The sequence below is a fragment of the Mytilus galloprovincialis genome, chromosome 2 (genome assembly GCF_965363235.1).
Source record: "Mytilus galloprovincialis chromosome 2, xbMytGall1.hap1.1, whole genome shotgun sequence".
Lineage (NCBI taxonomy): Eukaryota > Metazoa > Mollusca > Bivalvia > Mytilida > Mytilidae > Mytilus > Mytilus galloprovincialis.
Window position 1 is genome coordinate 6,550,582 of NC_134839.1, and position 13,147 is coordinate 6,563,728.

General features: G+C 32.2%; 1 protein-coding gene across 1 annotated transcript; it reads left to right on the plus strand.

Moving 5' to 3' along the window:
• Nucleotides 1-1,558: 1,558 nt before the first annotated feature.
• On the plus strand, nucleotides 1,559-12,089 carry LOC143062767 (uncharacterized). Its single transcript, XM_076234546.1, has 2 exons — nucleotides 1,559-1,614; nucleotides 7,203-12,089. Exon 2 carries the CDS (start codon nucleotides 7,338-7,340, stop codon nucleotides 8,574-8,576), a length of 1,239 nt encoding a protein of 412 aa, XP_076090661.1. The 5' UTR covers nucleotides 1,559-1,614; nucleotides 7,203-7,337; the 3' UTR covers nucleotides 8,577-12,089.
• The last annotated feature ends 1,058 nt before the right edge of the window (nucleotides 12,090-13,147 follow it).

Consider the following 13,147-nt stretch of genomic DNA (forward strand, 5'->3'; position numbering starts at 1 on the left):
AAGTCTTGTGACAGGCACATACAGAATTTGGCAAAGTTTAAGTAACATGTTTGCTGAATCTAAACCAGGTAGGGGTGTCTTTTCCTATATGAAGGTTTATACATATGGTCACATAAGTGCCGCTAGAATGGGTCCCTTTTTATTGTATTTTAGGCTCGGACGGCATCAATTGGTGATTTGATCCGGTCGGAGTTTAACTTGAAATACAATACAGTTATCTCCTAAATGGGGTGCATTTATTATTTTTAGAAAACAAAGAAATAGATCTACTGGTAAACGTCAAACACACTATTAATAAAGTAATACAAATATACAGGAAATACAAAAACATTATTAAAAAACATAGATTAAGTAGCTAGTGCCCCTCAGTTTAACGGTCAATCAACTCTGGCGTCCGTAAAATAAGTTTTCAAATTCATCTTTTGGAACTCTTAGTTTACTGAATAATTACTTGTGAGCAGCACCCAACAGGCACTTATCTCAGATCCCTTGTATACCTAAATATGACACAAGGTAATAATGGTAATTAACTAAACATTTTGAAAAATGTCATCCGCGGTCGCGAACTTCCGTTTTATTTTGATTTCTCGGTTGCCAAACCTACTTAAACTTATTATGCCGTCAATCTAAATTGATTTATCTACACAATGGTGTATGACACAACTACTATTGTTGTCGGGATCATTCGTAGCATGCCTCAGAAGCAGGTCAACGTGATTTTTTTTTTTTTTTTTGGTATACCGACGCCAAATTGGAAACACTATTAGTCCACAGGAATTGATTTATTATAATAAGTATTAATTTTATCTTTTTTATAAATTTGTAAAAGATTATGTGATACAAACCCTAAGAAGTGTTATTTAAGGTCTGTCTAATGGGTCAGGAGTTTCTTTTTTTTAGTTTTTCAGTTGTTCTGGTAATCCTCTTTTTAAATTTGCTTTGGAGTTGTTAGTTTTTTTAAATTATATTTCTTTCCAAATAAACCGTGAATCCTTACATATATCAGACTTTAACCAGTTATTCTCTCATACATGCCGAATTTAGAAGTATACGTTACGATAAAAAAATCTTTCAAACTTGCTTCTGCTCACTTTAAGGAACAGCCTTCCAAACCATTTCAGGACTGAACATAGTTTTTCACATTTTAAAAGTTTTGTTCAGTCATGGAACGATAGGGAATGTTCTCCTTGCAGATAATTCTTGAGCTGTTTATTATTTGTGTTGCTTTTGGTTGCTTTGGTGTAGCATGTTTTACTTCATTCTAAATGTGTTTCTTATTTTATTGCATGCTATGTATGTGATATTCAACTTTGTATTACAGGTTGTTGTATATGTTAAATTAGACTGTTTTTATGTTATTTATATGTTTTTATATTCGATCAAAAGCTCTTTAGAGCTTGTGTTGTATATTTGTACATATGCTGAATCAAAATAAAGTTTTCTCATCTTATCTTATACAAATCCTCGCACCAATTTTAAAACATCAAGTTTGTAGAAAAGAGTGGCGAGTAGACAGAAGGACGTGTTTGTCTTTTTCGTTACACATTGAATCGTTCCTCTCCCCACACTTTAGAATCCCCTTTGACGAAGATCGAAAATAAACATTAATACAATGTAGGTAGTTTACAGAACAATGTGTATGTCCAATTAAAATTTGACAGAATTACTGAAGTAGCAAGTTTTATTGATTAGGGTTAATTTTTTTCAAAGCGATTTGAATTAGCAATATACACTGTTAGCACGTTTTATGCCAAATTATGGCAAAATCCTATATCAGTAATCAGCTTTTACAATTCGAAGATACATGTAGTAACGTACATACCTGACATGCCTCTTCATAAACATTTAAACAACACTAATAATCAGATGGAGGCTTTACACTTGGAACGCCATAGTACATTTGACTTCATATGTATCAAGGGGATGGCATTTTTCAGGTCAGGAATAACCACCAATTGGTGGATTATACCTCAATTGACGTACAATCCACCAATTGACATATATAATTGGTATAGACCAATTGACGTATTTTGCAGGTTTTTTGTAATAAAATGCTAGTGTGAGATAGGAACATGATTTTGCAACTTGCAACCTATTTAATGACCCTTATTGAGTCCTCTGAAAATTTCAGTTTTGTCAAAGCCTGCTGCATCTCTTGAGAATGCATGTGTACAACAATTCTTTCGTTGAAACATTTGTACTATTGACCATGATTAACTTTTGATAATGAAAGTCAAGTATTAACAAAGACCTCTGTTCACCTGTGGAGTTGTACTCATGATCAACTGGGGGGGGGGGGGGGGGGGGGCTCCAGTCATGCTTCAGTGATTCCCTATATAATCAACCAAATATTTCCCATGAAAGGGGGGGGGCACAGTCCCCCCATGATCCGCCTATGCTCTGGTGTTGGCAGTGCTGCTTTGTTACAATAGCATTACGACTAGCCTGCTCTTTTTTTAAAATCTACAAGCATGACAAGGGAGTAATGAAGATGCATATACATGATAATATATTTATAATGGACCCTGGATGCTGGATTTTCCTTTCAGTTCTAATATACCCAATGAAAATGCATTATATGGTAAATGACCATAATATTACAATGTATTATCCAGACGTTAAAAATGTAATAAAGTCAATTAAGGAAACCAAAAGCATGTACATGATGTACAAATGTTATTTTACTGTCTTGAAATTTTTGAAAAAGGAAATGCTGAAAAATGTGTAAATGTAATATAAAACAACTTTGTATTTAATTAAGATCAATTCATACAAACATTAGTTTGCTCATGATTCCAAGGGATTTCAAAGATGAATATAATATATTCTAGCCTGGTAAGCATGGTAAAAACTGAAAATAAAAAATTTTGCCCATGAAAGACTGAAAATGCTTATTCTGCAACACAAAATTCAGGACATAAATGTTTACCATGTTAACAAAAAATGCAAAAGGGAATGATAAATTTGAGTAGAACAGATGAAAATGATTTTTCAATCCGCACAAAAATCCTTCTCCGAAACACAATTTCAAGATTTTGAAGAAATATGGATATGTTTGGATTATTTGACAAACATTTATACAACTTAATATACCAGGCCCCTTCACTGCTTGCCACAAAAATACATGTAGCATACAAGACTTTCATTTTTGAAGGATGAGGAATTGAATGATAGCTAGGATGGTGGTTCTGAATTTTGAAAGATGGGTGCTTATCTTGCTTATATGGAGTAATAGGGAATTTTAAATTATATGGGATATACAGTATAGGCAAACACAAATTTTGAATTTATCTTGAAAAAGATTAAGAAAATCTCTGGTAGCTTATATTTACAAATAACTAAAGTTACTGACAGATTAATCATTCTGCAGCTTAGTTGTAATCAACCATACGGTTTTTATCTGTCCAGATTAGATATACATGTAAATCATTGTATATCATGTATACATTTATGAATCATATGAAAATGCCAGAAAACTGTCATTTTTGTCGAGCCTGCAACTTTTGTCGCAGAAGGCTCGACATAGGGATATATAGTGATCTGGCGACGGCGGATATGGTGGCTACAGGGGTGGCATTAGCTAACTTCTTAAACATGTTAAAAGCTTTATATTTTAGAAGGTGGAAGACCTGGATGCTTCATACTTTGTATATAGATGCCTCATGTTACGAAGTTTCCGTCAGTCACATGTTTAATATGTTTAATACAGTTTGCCTATACTGTATATCCCATAAAATATATAATAATGTAGAGAAAACAAGTAAATGGGTTAACATTGTAAAAGACTGGTTAAATAAATTAGGTTTTGGTCATCTCACTTTTAATACTTTTAATTTAAAATATCACATAAATAGTATCCAACAAAGAATCTATGACCAGGCTTATCAAATTATGAATTGCTCTATCAATAAATGTGAAAAATTAAATTTCTTTTGTCATACTAAAAGAATTAGAAAAAGGCCCCCATATATTGATATATGTAAATTCAAAACCGACCGATCAGTTTTCAGTAAATTTAAACTAAGTGCGCATTCCCTAGCAATTGAAAGAGGGCGTTATACCAACATTGAAAGAAATAAACGCATTTGCTTATCCTGTAACAGACAAGAAATTGAGGATGAATACCATTTCTTCTCAATCTGTCCATGCTATAAATCATTAAGGGATACCTATATACAAAATATTAATAAAAATCTTAATTTCAATTTTATTAAATTGCAGTCCACTATAACACTAAATCATTTGACTGTACTTTTAAATAGCAGTCTACCAGTCATTATAAAAATCACCATAAAGTATATTAATGATTGTCTTTTATTAAGAACATCTGTGTAACTATGCAACCTAATTTTTGTTTGTGTTCTTTTTTATAATTGTTCATGAACATTAACAATGTGTAAACTGTTGATATTTATAGCCTTTTTCTTCTTCGCTGTGAATACCACTGTCACTCTAATATAGTTATAATCAATTTAACTATTGTCAGTTTATTGTTTTAATTTTGTATGCCATAACCATTTAATGTAAATGTGTTTGTGCGAATAAAATATTGTCTATTGTCTATTGTCTATTTAATGTCCTTGACCTCATTTTCATGGTTCAGTGACTACTAGAAAAAAAAGTTCAGATTTTTTGTAATGTTAAATTCTCTCTTATTATAAGTTTGGTATGTACATGTATGTACCTTGCAAGGTCCTCATGCCTGTCAGTTGACCTTGACCTCATTTCATGGATCAGTAAACAAAGTTAAGCTTTGGTGGTCAAGTCCATATCTCAGATACTATAAGCAATAGGTCATGTAGGTATAGTATATTCGGTGTATGGAAGCACTGTAAGGTGTACATGTCCAACTGGCAGGTATCATTTGACCTTGACCTCATTTTCATGGTTTAGTTGTTAAAGTTAAGTTTTTGTGTTTTTGTCTGTTTTTCTTATACAGTATGCAATAAGTATACTATATTTGGTGTATGGCATGATTGTAAGGTGTACATGTCTAGCTGGCATTTGTCATCTGACCTTGACCTCATTTTCATGGTTCAGTGGTTAAAGTTAAGTTTTTTGAGTTTTTTTTTTTTTTTCTAATACTATATGCAATAGGTCAACTATATTTGGTTTATGGAAATATTTAATGATCTATATGTCAGTCGTGCAGGTTTTATTTGAGCTTGACCTCATTTTCACGGTTCATTGCTCAGTGTTAAGTTTTTGTGTTTTGATCTGTTTTTCTTAAACTATAAGCAATAGGTCAACTTTATTTGTTTTATGGAAGAATTGTTACCTGTACTTGTCTGCCTGGCATGGTTTATCTGACCTTGACCTCATTTTCATGGTTCATTGGTCAATGTTTAGTTTTCTTGGTTAATGTTAAGTTAATGTGACAGGTGTAATAACGCTTTATATTTAGGGCTATCAACATAATATGAATGATTAGAAAAGAAGGCGAGACATTTCAGTGTGTGCACTCTTGTTTACTTTTACTTGAAATAAGTTTCAATAACTGTAGTGGGTCATCCTAGGGTATTAGGCTGCAGTGATAATCTAGTTTACATAATTCACTCATCATAATCTAGTCTTTTATAAAAAAAAATATCATGATACTGTAATTTCCATAATTTCATATTTTGAATTATAATTTTTAGTAGACATGGCAATCATTTTAGTGTTTGTATCTATTTATGTTTAGTGCTAGTATATCTACATGTACATGTACATGCATTTGTAATTTTTATATGACCTCAAAAATTTAAAATTTTTTGGTCGTATATTGGTATCACTTTGTCGTCGTCCAATCGTCCAAAGACATTTGGTTTTCGCACTCTAACTTTAGTAAAAGTAAATAGAAATCTATGAAATTTAAACACAAGGTTTATGACCATAAAAGGAAGGTTGGGATTGATTTTGGGTGTTTTGGTCCCAACAGTTTAGGAATTAACGGGCCAAAAAGGCCCCAAATAAGCATTTTTCTTGGTTTCTGCACAATTACTTTAGTATAAGTGAACAGAAATCTATGAAATTTTTACATAAGGTCTATGACCACAAAAGGAAGGTTAGGATTGATTTTGGGAGTTTTAGTCCCAACAGTTTAGGAATTAGGGGCCAAATCTAACCGTGTATTCAGATTCCTAATTTTTGGTCCTGTTTTCAAATTGGTCTACATTAACGCGAAAGGGTCCAAAATTAAACTTAACTTGATTTTAACAAAAATTGAATTCTTGGGGTTCTTTGATATGCTACTTAGATTTTTGATTATGGGCCAAGTTTTCAAGTTGGTCCAAAATTATTATATTAAGTATTGTGCAATAGCAAGAAATTTTCAATTGCACAGTCATGACAGTATTCCGCAATAGCAAGAATCTTCAATTGCACAGTATTGTGCAATGGCAAGAAATTTTCAATTGCACAGTATTGCACAATAGCAAGAAATCTTCAATTGCACAGTATTGTGCAATAGCAAGAAATCTTCAATTGCACAGTATTGCGCAATAGCAAGAAATATCTAATTGCACAATATTCCGCAATAGCAAGAAATTTTCAATTGCACAGTTTTGAGCAATAGCAAGAAATATTCAATTGCACAGTATTGTCCCATTTTCAAATTGGTCTACATTAAGGTCCAAAGGGTCAAAAATTAAACTTTGTTTGATTTCAACAAAAATTGAATATATATGGGATTCTTCAATATGCTGAATCTAACCATGTATTTAAATTTTTAATATTTTTGCCCGGTTATCAAATTGGTCCACATTGAGATCTAAAGGGTCTAAAATTGAACATTATTTGATTTCATCAAAAATTGAATTCTTGGGGGTTCTATGATATGCTGAATCTAACCATGTTTTTTGATTTTGGATATTGGACCATAATAGGTAAATGTCCAATTTAAAATTTTTAAGTTTTTATATTTAAGTTCTTAGACCACATTCATTCTGTGTCAGAAACCTATGTTGTGTCAACTATTTAATCATAATCCAAATTCAGAGCTGTATCAAAGGTTAAATGTTGTGTCCATACTTGCCACAACTGTTTAGGGTTCAACCTCTGCGGTCATATAAAGCTGCACCCTGCAGAGCATCTGGTTATTTATTGTGCCTGTCTGTCAATTTATTGCCTTTTATCTTGAAATATATAAGTTTAGCATGTTAAAAGTTTCAGAATATCATTTGGTAGACCTTAAGAGAGAAAAATTGTTGTTTCTTTTTCAGATGAAGATTCACAAGGTATCAGAAGAGCTGGGGTAGTGGAATGGTTAAATAAATGTGCAAAGAGTGACCAGAATGAACATGAGTATTGTGAATAGGAAATGAAAGTAGTTAACAGAAGCCAGTTTTATACTGATAATGGGGAATGCTAGCAGTAACCAGAAAGAAGATCTGTGTACAAATAGACACAGTTATTATACTAAGTTATTATCTGCACCACCATTATGGTCAACTCAAACATCATATAGTAAATGGGCAAAACAGTACAAAAATGTGGAAGGGTTTACTGATTTTGCTGATTTTACAACATGTCGGGAGGCAAGAAAACGTCATGGCATATTAGTCAAACCAGACACATACGATGGAAGACAGCTCGTATCCCAGTTAAAATCAAAATCAGAATTAACATTGATTGAAAAACAAAAATGGAAGCTTTCTTCATTTAAACTTCCCAGAATTCCCTTGACTGGATTGGAAGATCCTTACTGGCTTCATAGCAGACACAACAGGAACAGACGGGAATGCAGCATAGTTGGTTACCATGACACCATGGCAGTTCTTCAAATTAACACAAATAGATATCACTTGTCACCAAGATTTTACATTTTAGACTTGGAAAATAAGCAAGTTTTAGGACATTTTGTTGTGTTTTACCATTGCAAGAGATGGTACGAGTGTTATATCTCTCCTAACAAACATCAGTTGTTGATACGCCCTGATAATTTAACTAGAATTGTTTCGCTGCCAGATAATTACATGATAGAGAATATATCATTGATGCCGCATGCATCAAAACTCAGGATTAATGCTGTGCCTCCAACACTCAGAGCCCATGTGCTAGCATTCAACTCTCAAGCAGGGGACAATTTTGTTTTGACTGCCTTTTACAAAGAAATAGAACTGCGATCTATTGGTGACTGGAATGTTGTCAGAAAGAGTGGTACCTTTCGTCTCCCAGCATCAATCCAGCAGATAAAATCAAGTCCCTTAGGGGACTATATAGTTGTTAGATGTGTTCATCCTCTTTATAATAAAGAGTATCGGACAAATATTGTGGCAGTTATAAGTTATGTCAACTTTGAACTATTGCTTCGAATAGATGTCCGAGGGTGCTACTGGCCTGCTAGTGAGGTAATAAATTTACAAGTCTTCCCGTACTTTTCACCAAGTGAAGCTACGATTGCTGTAATGAAAAACCATGCATACAATCGTAAAGTGATAACACAGAAACTACCCATTGTACGACTTAACCTGCAATATTTGTGCCGTAGAGCTATTCTTCATCTTGTGAGTTACCGCGATGTTGGTAAATTGCCACTTCCTGCACAGCTAGTTGATTACATTCAAGGCAAGCCACACAAAATCTGCAATGTGTAAACCAAATACAATGGCTTTTGTTAAGGCCATTATAAGCCAGCTACTTATTCAATATTTTTTAAATGAAGCTTAAGAGAAGTTATGTATCAGAGACATATATAGTACATTATAGTGTATAACATTGTACACATTGTTGTATGCGTCTCTGTATGTACAAATGTATATATTGTTGTATGTGTCTCTGTATGTACAAATGTACATATTTATAAAAGTGTATAATACCAATTGCAGATCTTACAACAGTGTATTAACATTGACAAGAGTCTAAAGATTGTATTTTTTCTTGATATTCAAGATGTGATGCTAAATTTTTGTCAAACTGCTCTAAATGGCTTATATCTTACATTCTTTGGATCAAAATGTCCTAAGAATGCATCTTTGCTCAATATGTGCATGTTTCTGTGGAGAGCAAATCTGCAGACCCTTCTGCTGTCTACCACTTTGAATACAAAATCATAATAGGGTTGTTATATGTATATGCTCTATTCAAAAGGTTTTATTGGGCATTGACATGGGTGCTTGGGGCGCCATATCACCCCCTTTCTTCCTTTTCGTTGTTTAATTTTTGTGGAAGAGAACAGAACATATAAACTACTGCTCTGTCATGTATGTTAAGATTGTATGGATAAGAGCAAGAACACTTTGAAGTTAGATAAGCAAATTCAATAGTAATGAGGTTAAAAAAAAACACATAAAATATGTGTGCTTTAATATTCAGAATTATTAATTTTCTTCTAAATGGTGAACAAAAGTTTAGTTAAGCCATACATATTTTCAAAGATTTGTATAGTAAGACTTAAACTATATATTGGATTTATTATACAAATCCTTGATGCATATAAGTTTTAATGCATGAATTAAAAAAAGAAAAACAATCATTTAAAAAAATGCTTTTCATATACAATGTATATCATGTATATATATATAAATGTAATAAAGAGGAAAAACTTTCTTTACAGTCTTGACATGTACAGTTTTTATAATTGTTGTACAGCAAGAGAATTATAAACATAACTTTTTAAAACGCACTTGTATATTATTCAATTTTTGATTTAAGTTGACCATACAATCCACTTAACTAAATAAAAGTGCATTTGTTATGAGTCATGACTAACAATTTTGAAGTCAAACATGTACATGTAAATTACTTATTCAAACCTAGTCAATATTCTTGCTTTTTTTTATTTACATGTACCATGCTTTTTTTATATATACACAAACATTTACACTTACATGTACTATGTAACGATGATCACACAAGAGATATGTGTATGTACCTGCACTTTTTATACAACAGAAGAGCAAAAAAAAATCTTCAATTGCACAGTATTGTGCAATAGATTTTTGAGATCTTTGACCACATTCATTTTGTGACAGAAACCTATATTAATTCAAAAATTTGATCACAATCCAAATTCAGACAGTATCAAGCTTGAATATTGTGTCCAAATTTGCCCAAACTGTTCCAAGATTCAACCTCTGCTGTTGTATCAGGCTACACTCAGCCAAGCATTTTATTATAGATTATATCTCAGTCAAACTATATGTATGTATTTTTGTTTATTTTTCATTGTTCAAAGACAATATGTATTGCTTATAATTGAATGAATTTCGGTATATGTACATGTACACTGTCATTAGACATGTTAGAAGCAGTTTTGGATTTCACGTACAAATATTTTGGTCAATCAGCTTTGGCTTTCCATTGAATAATTTTGCATGTATTATCTTCATGGCTTAAGAGACAGGAGATTTGTAAAAAAAGAAATACAGAAAGATGAATATGCACTAAACATGCTAAAAGATTTGGATATTTTTGTCTAAAAAAACAGCATACATGTACCAGACCTAATCCAGGTCATACATTTATATTTAAATAATCAATATTCATGTGTACATGTATATGCACATTATTAAAAAATTTCATATGTACATGTATGCAGATATTAAGGCTTTATTGACCATGTTGACACTTGAACAGATTTTTATGCCCAACCTACGATAGTAAAAGGGTCATTATGTGTTCTGGTCTGTGGGTCCGTCCGTTCATTCGTCTGTTGGTCCATCTGTTCATTCCCCCTCAGGTTAAAGTTTTTGGTCAAAGTAGTTTTTGATGAAGTTGAAGTCCAATCAACTTGAAACTTAGTACACATATTCTGTATGATATGATCTTTCTAAATTTAATGCCAAATTAGAGTTTTGACCCCAATTTCATGGTCCATTGAACACATGTACTATGGACACATTCTTGTTTTTAGCTCACCTGGCCCTAAGTGCATGAAGTGAGCTTTTCTCATCACTTGGCGTCCGTTGTCCTGCTGTCGTCTGTTAACTTTTTGCAAAAATCTTCTCCTCTGAAACTACTTGGGTACAATCATCATTGGGGTATGTAGTTAAAAAAATGTGTCCGGTGACCTGGCCAGCCAACCAAGATGGCATCCATGTCTAAAAATAGAATATAGGGGTAAAATGTAGATTTTGGTTTATAACTCTGAAATCAAAGCATTTAGAGCATATCTTACATTGGGTTAAATTGTTAATCAAGTCAAGATCTAACTGCCCTGAAATTTTTAGATGAATCAAACAACCGGTTGTTGTGTTGCTGCCCCTGAATTGATAATTTTAAGGAAATTTTGCTGTTTTAGGTTATTATCTCCAATATTAGTATAAATAGAGATAAACTGTAAACAGCAAAGTAAGACCTACAAATAAGTCATGATGAGCAAAATGGTCAATTGACTCCTTAAGGAGTTATTGCCCATTATAGTCAATTTTACCATTTTTCTTGAATTTTTGTAATCTTTTACAAAAATCTTCTCCTCTGAAACTACTGGGCCAAATTTAACCAAACTTCTTTGCCAAAATCATCATTGGGGTATCTAGTTTTAAAATATGTCTGGTGACCCAGCCTGCCAACCAAGATGGCCGCCATGGCTAAACATAGGGGTAAAATGTAACAATTTTCGTAAATTTTGGTAAATTTTTACAAAATATTTTTCTCTGTAACTACTGGGCAAAGTGCATTATAGATAGATATATTGTTAACAGCACAAGTGTTCATTAAAGTAATATGGCGTCACAGGGGTTGGCCAATATCTACGAACACATCACCATCACCAAAACACAATTTTGTCATAAATCCATCTGTGTCCTTTGTTTAATATGCACATAGACCAAGGTGAGCGACACAGGCTCTTTAGAGCCTCTAGTTAGTTTATATGAAATAGTGTTTTCTTTTACCCAAAAATGAATGATAGGCCTTACTTGACTCAAATATTCAGTTAGTACAAAATGTTTATGCATGTGTTCAAAATTTGCAGTTGACTTTTTGACAGGTTATGGTGCTATCGTATAGAAGGCAATAAAGGAATGTGCATTGAAGAAAAATATTTTTATATTTATGCATTATGGAGTACATGTAGTACTTATTTTGCCACCAGAATGTATAAGCTTTAACTATTGTACTGTAGATTATGGGTACTTTTATTTAAGGATAAAATTTATAAATATTCATCTGTTGTTCATTTTATCCTGCTCATGATGGAGTGAAAGTGAGACATATAAGGTGACAACTACTGATTTTTGAAGTTATTCAAAATGTTTTATATTCAAAAGGTAAAAGTATGGCAAGTTGTTTTACTATTTATTCTAACTTTAAAATATCTCATATAATAAATAAGATTTATGTGATATCTTATATATTATTTGAGATATCTTTAATTTAATGATATCTCAAATAATATATAAGATATCACATAAACTATATATTAAAGATATCTCATATAAAATATAGAGTATATAATATAGTTTGTAGAAGATATCTCATATACTTTTTGGAAAGATTAGAACTTGTTCTAAATCTTTACTTAGGCACCGGCCTCCCTAACAACAGGACAGGTTAGCTACTGTTACTAAATGTATTCACACTGAAATATAGTTCCCTATGGTTCTCATGTATGTGCACATACTACACATATAAACTGAAAAAAAACTGGGTATATTATTGGAGCAGTTCATTCAAAAATGTATGTCATTAAGGTGTGTTGATGTGCAGGCTTTTTAAAAAACATTTTGATTAGGTAACTGGGTATTGATTCAACTAGTATGATTGACAACTGTCATCATCAGTAAACAATCAGAGACAAGGTGGACCTTAAATTACAATGCCCCACCTCCTAAACTGCCAATCAAATTGACCACATTACCTATCAACCTCAGTCTTACATAATTATACAGAACACTCAATATACATATAATTCTTAATACACAAGTATTTAATACACAAGTATTTGACCTCATAATTGAATACACAAATGTGTATATTAGATGTTTGGTATTGATAAGGATGATAGATTTATTTATTGCCAATTACTTTTGATCTACATTACATAAAGTGATTCTGTAAATTATATCTGAAAGATAAATGATTAATGGATGAACAAGATCTTAAAAAAAAAATGAAATATGAATATAAATATGAGTAAATGAAAGGTATTTAAGTAAGGCCTATAATTTACTTGATAAATTTCCAATAATCACCTGTAATTAATCAACAATTAAATTAGTACAAC

Excerpts from the sequence above, each read along its gene's own strand:
- LOC143062767 (XM_076234546.1), top strand. The coding sequence starts at position 7,338 with ATGGGGAATGCTAGCAGTAACCAGAAAGAAGATCTGTGTACAAATAGA.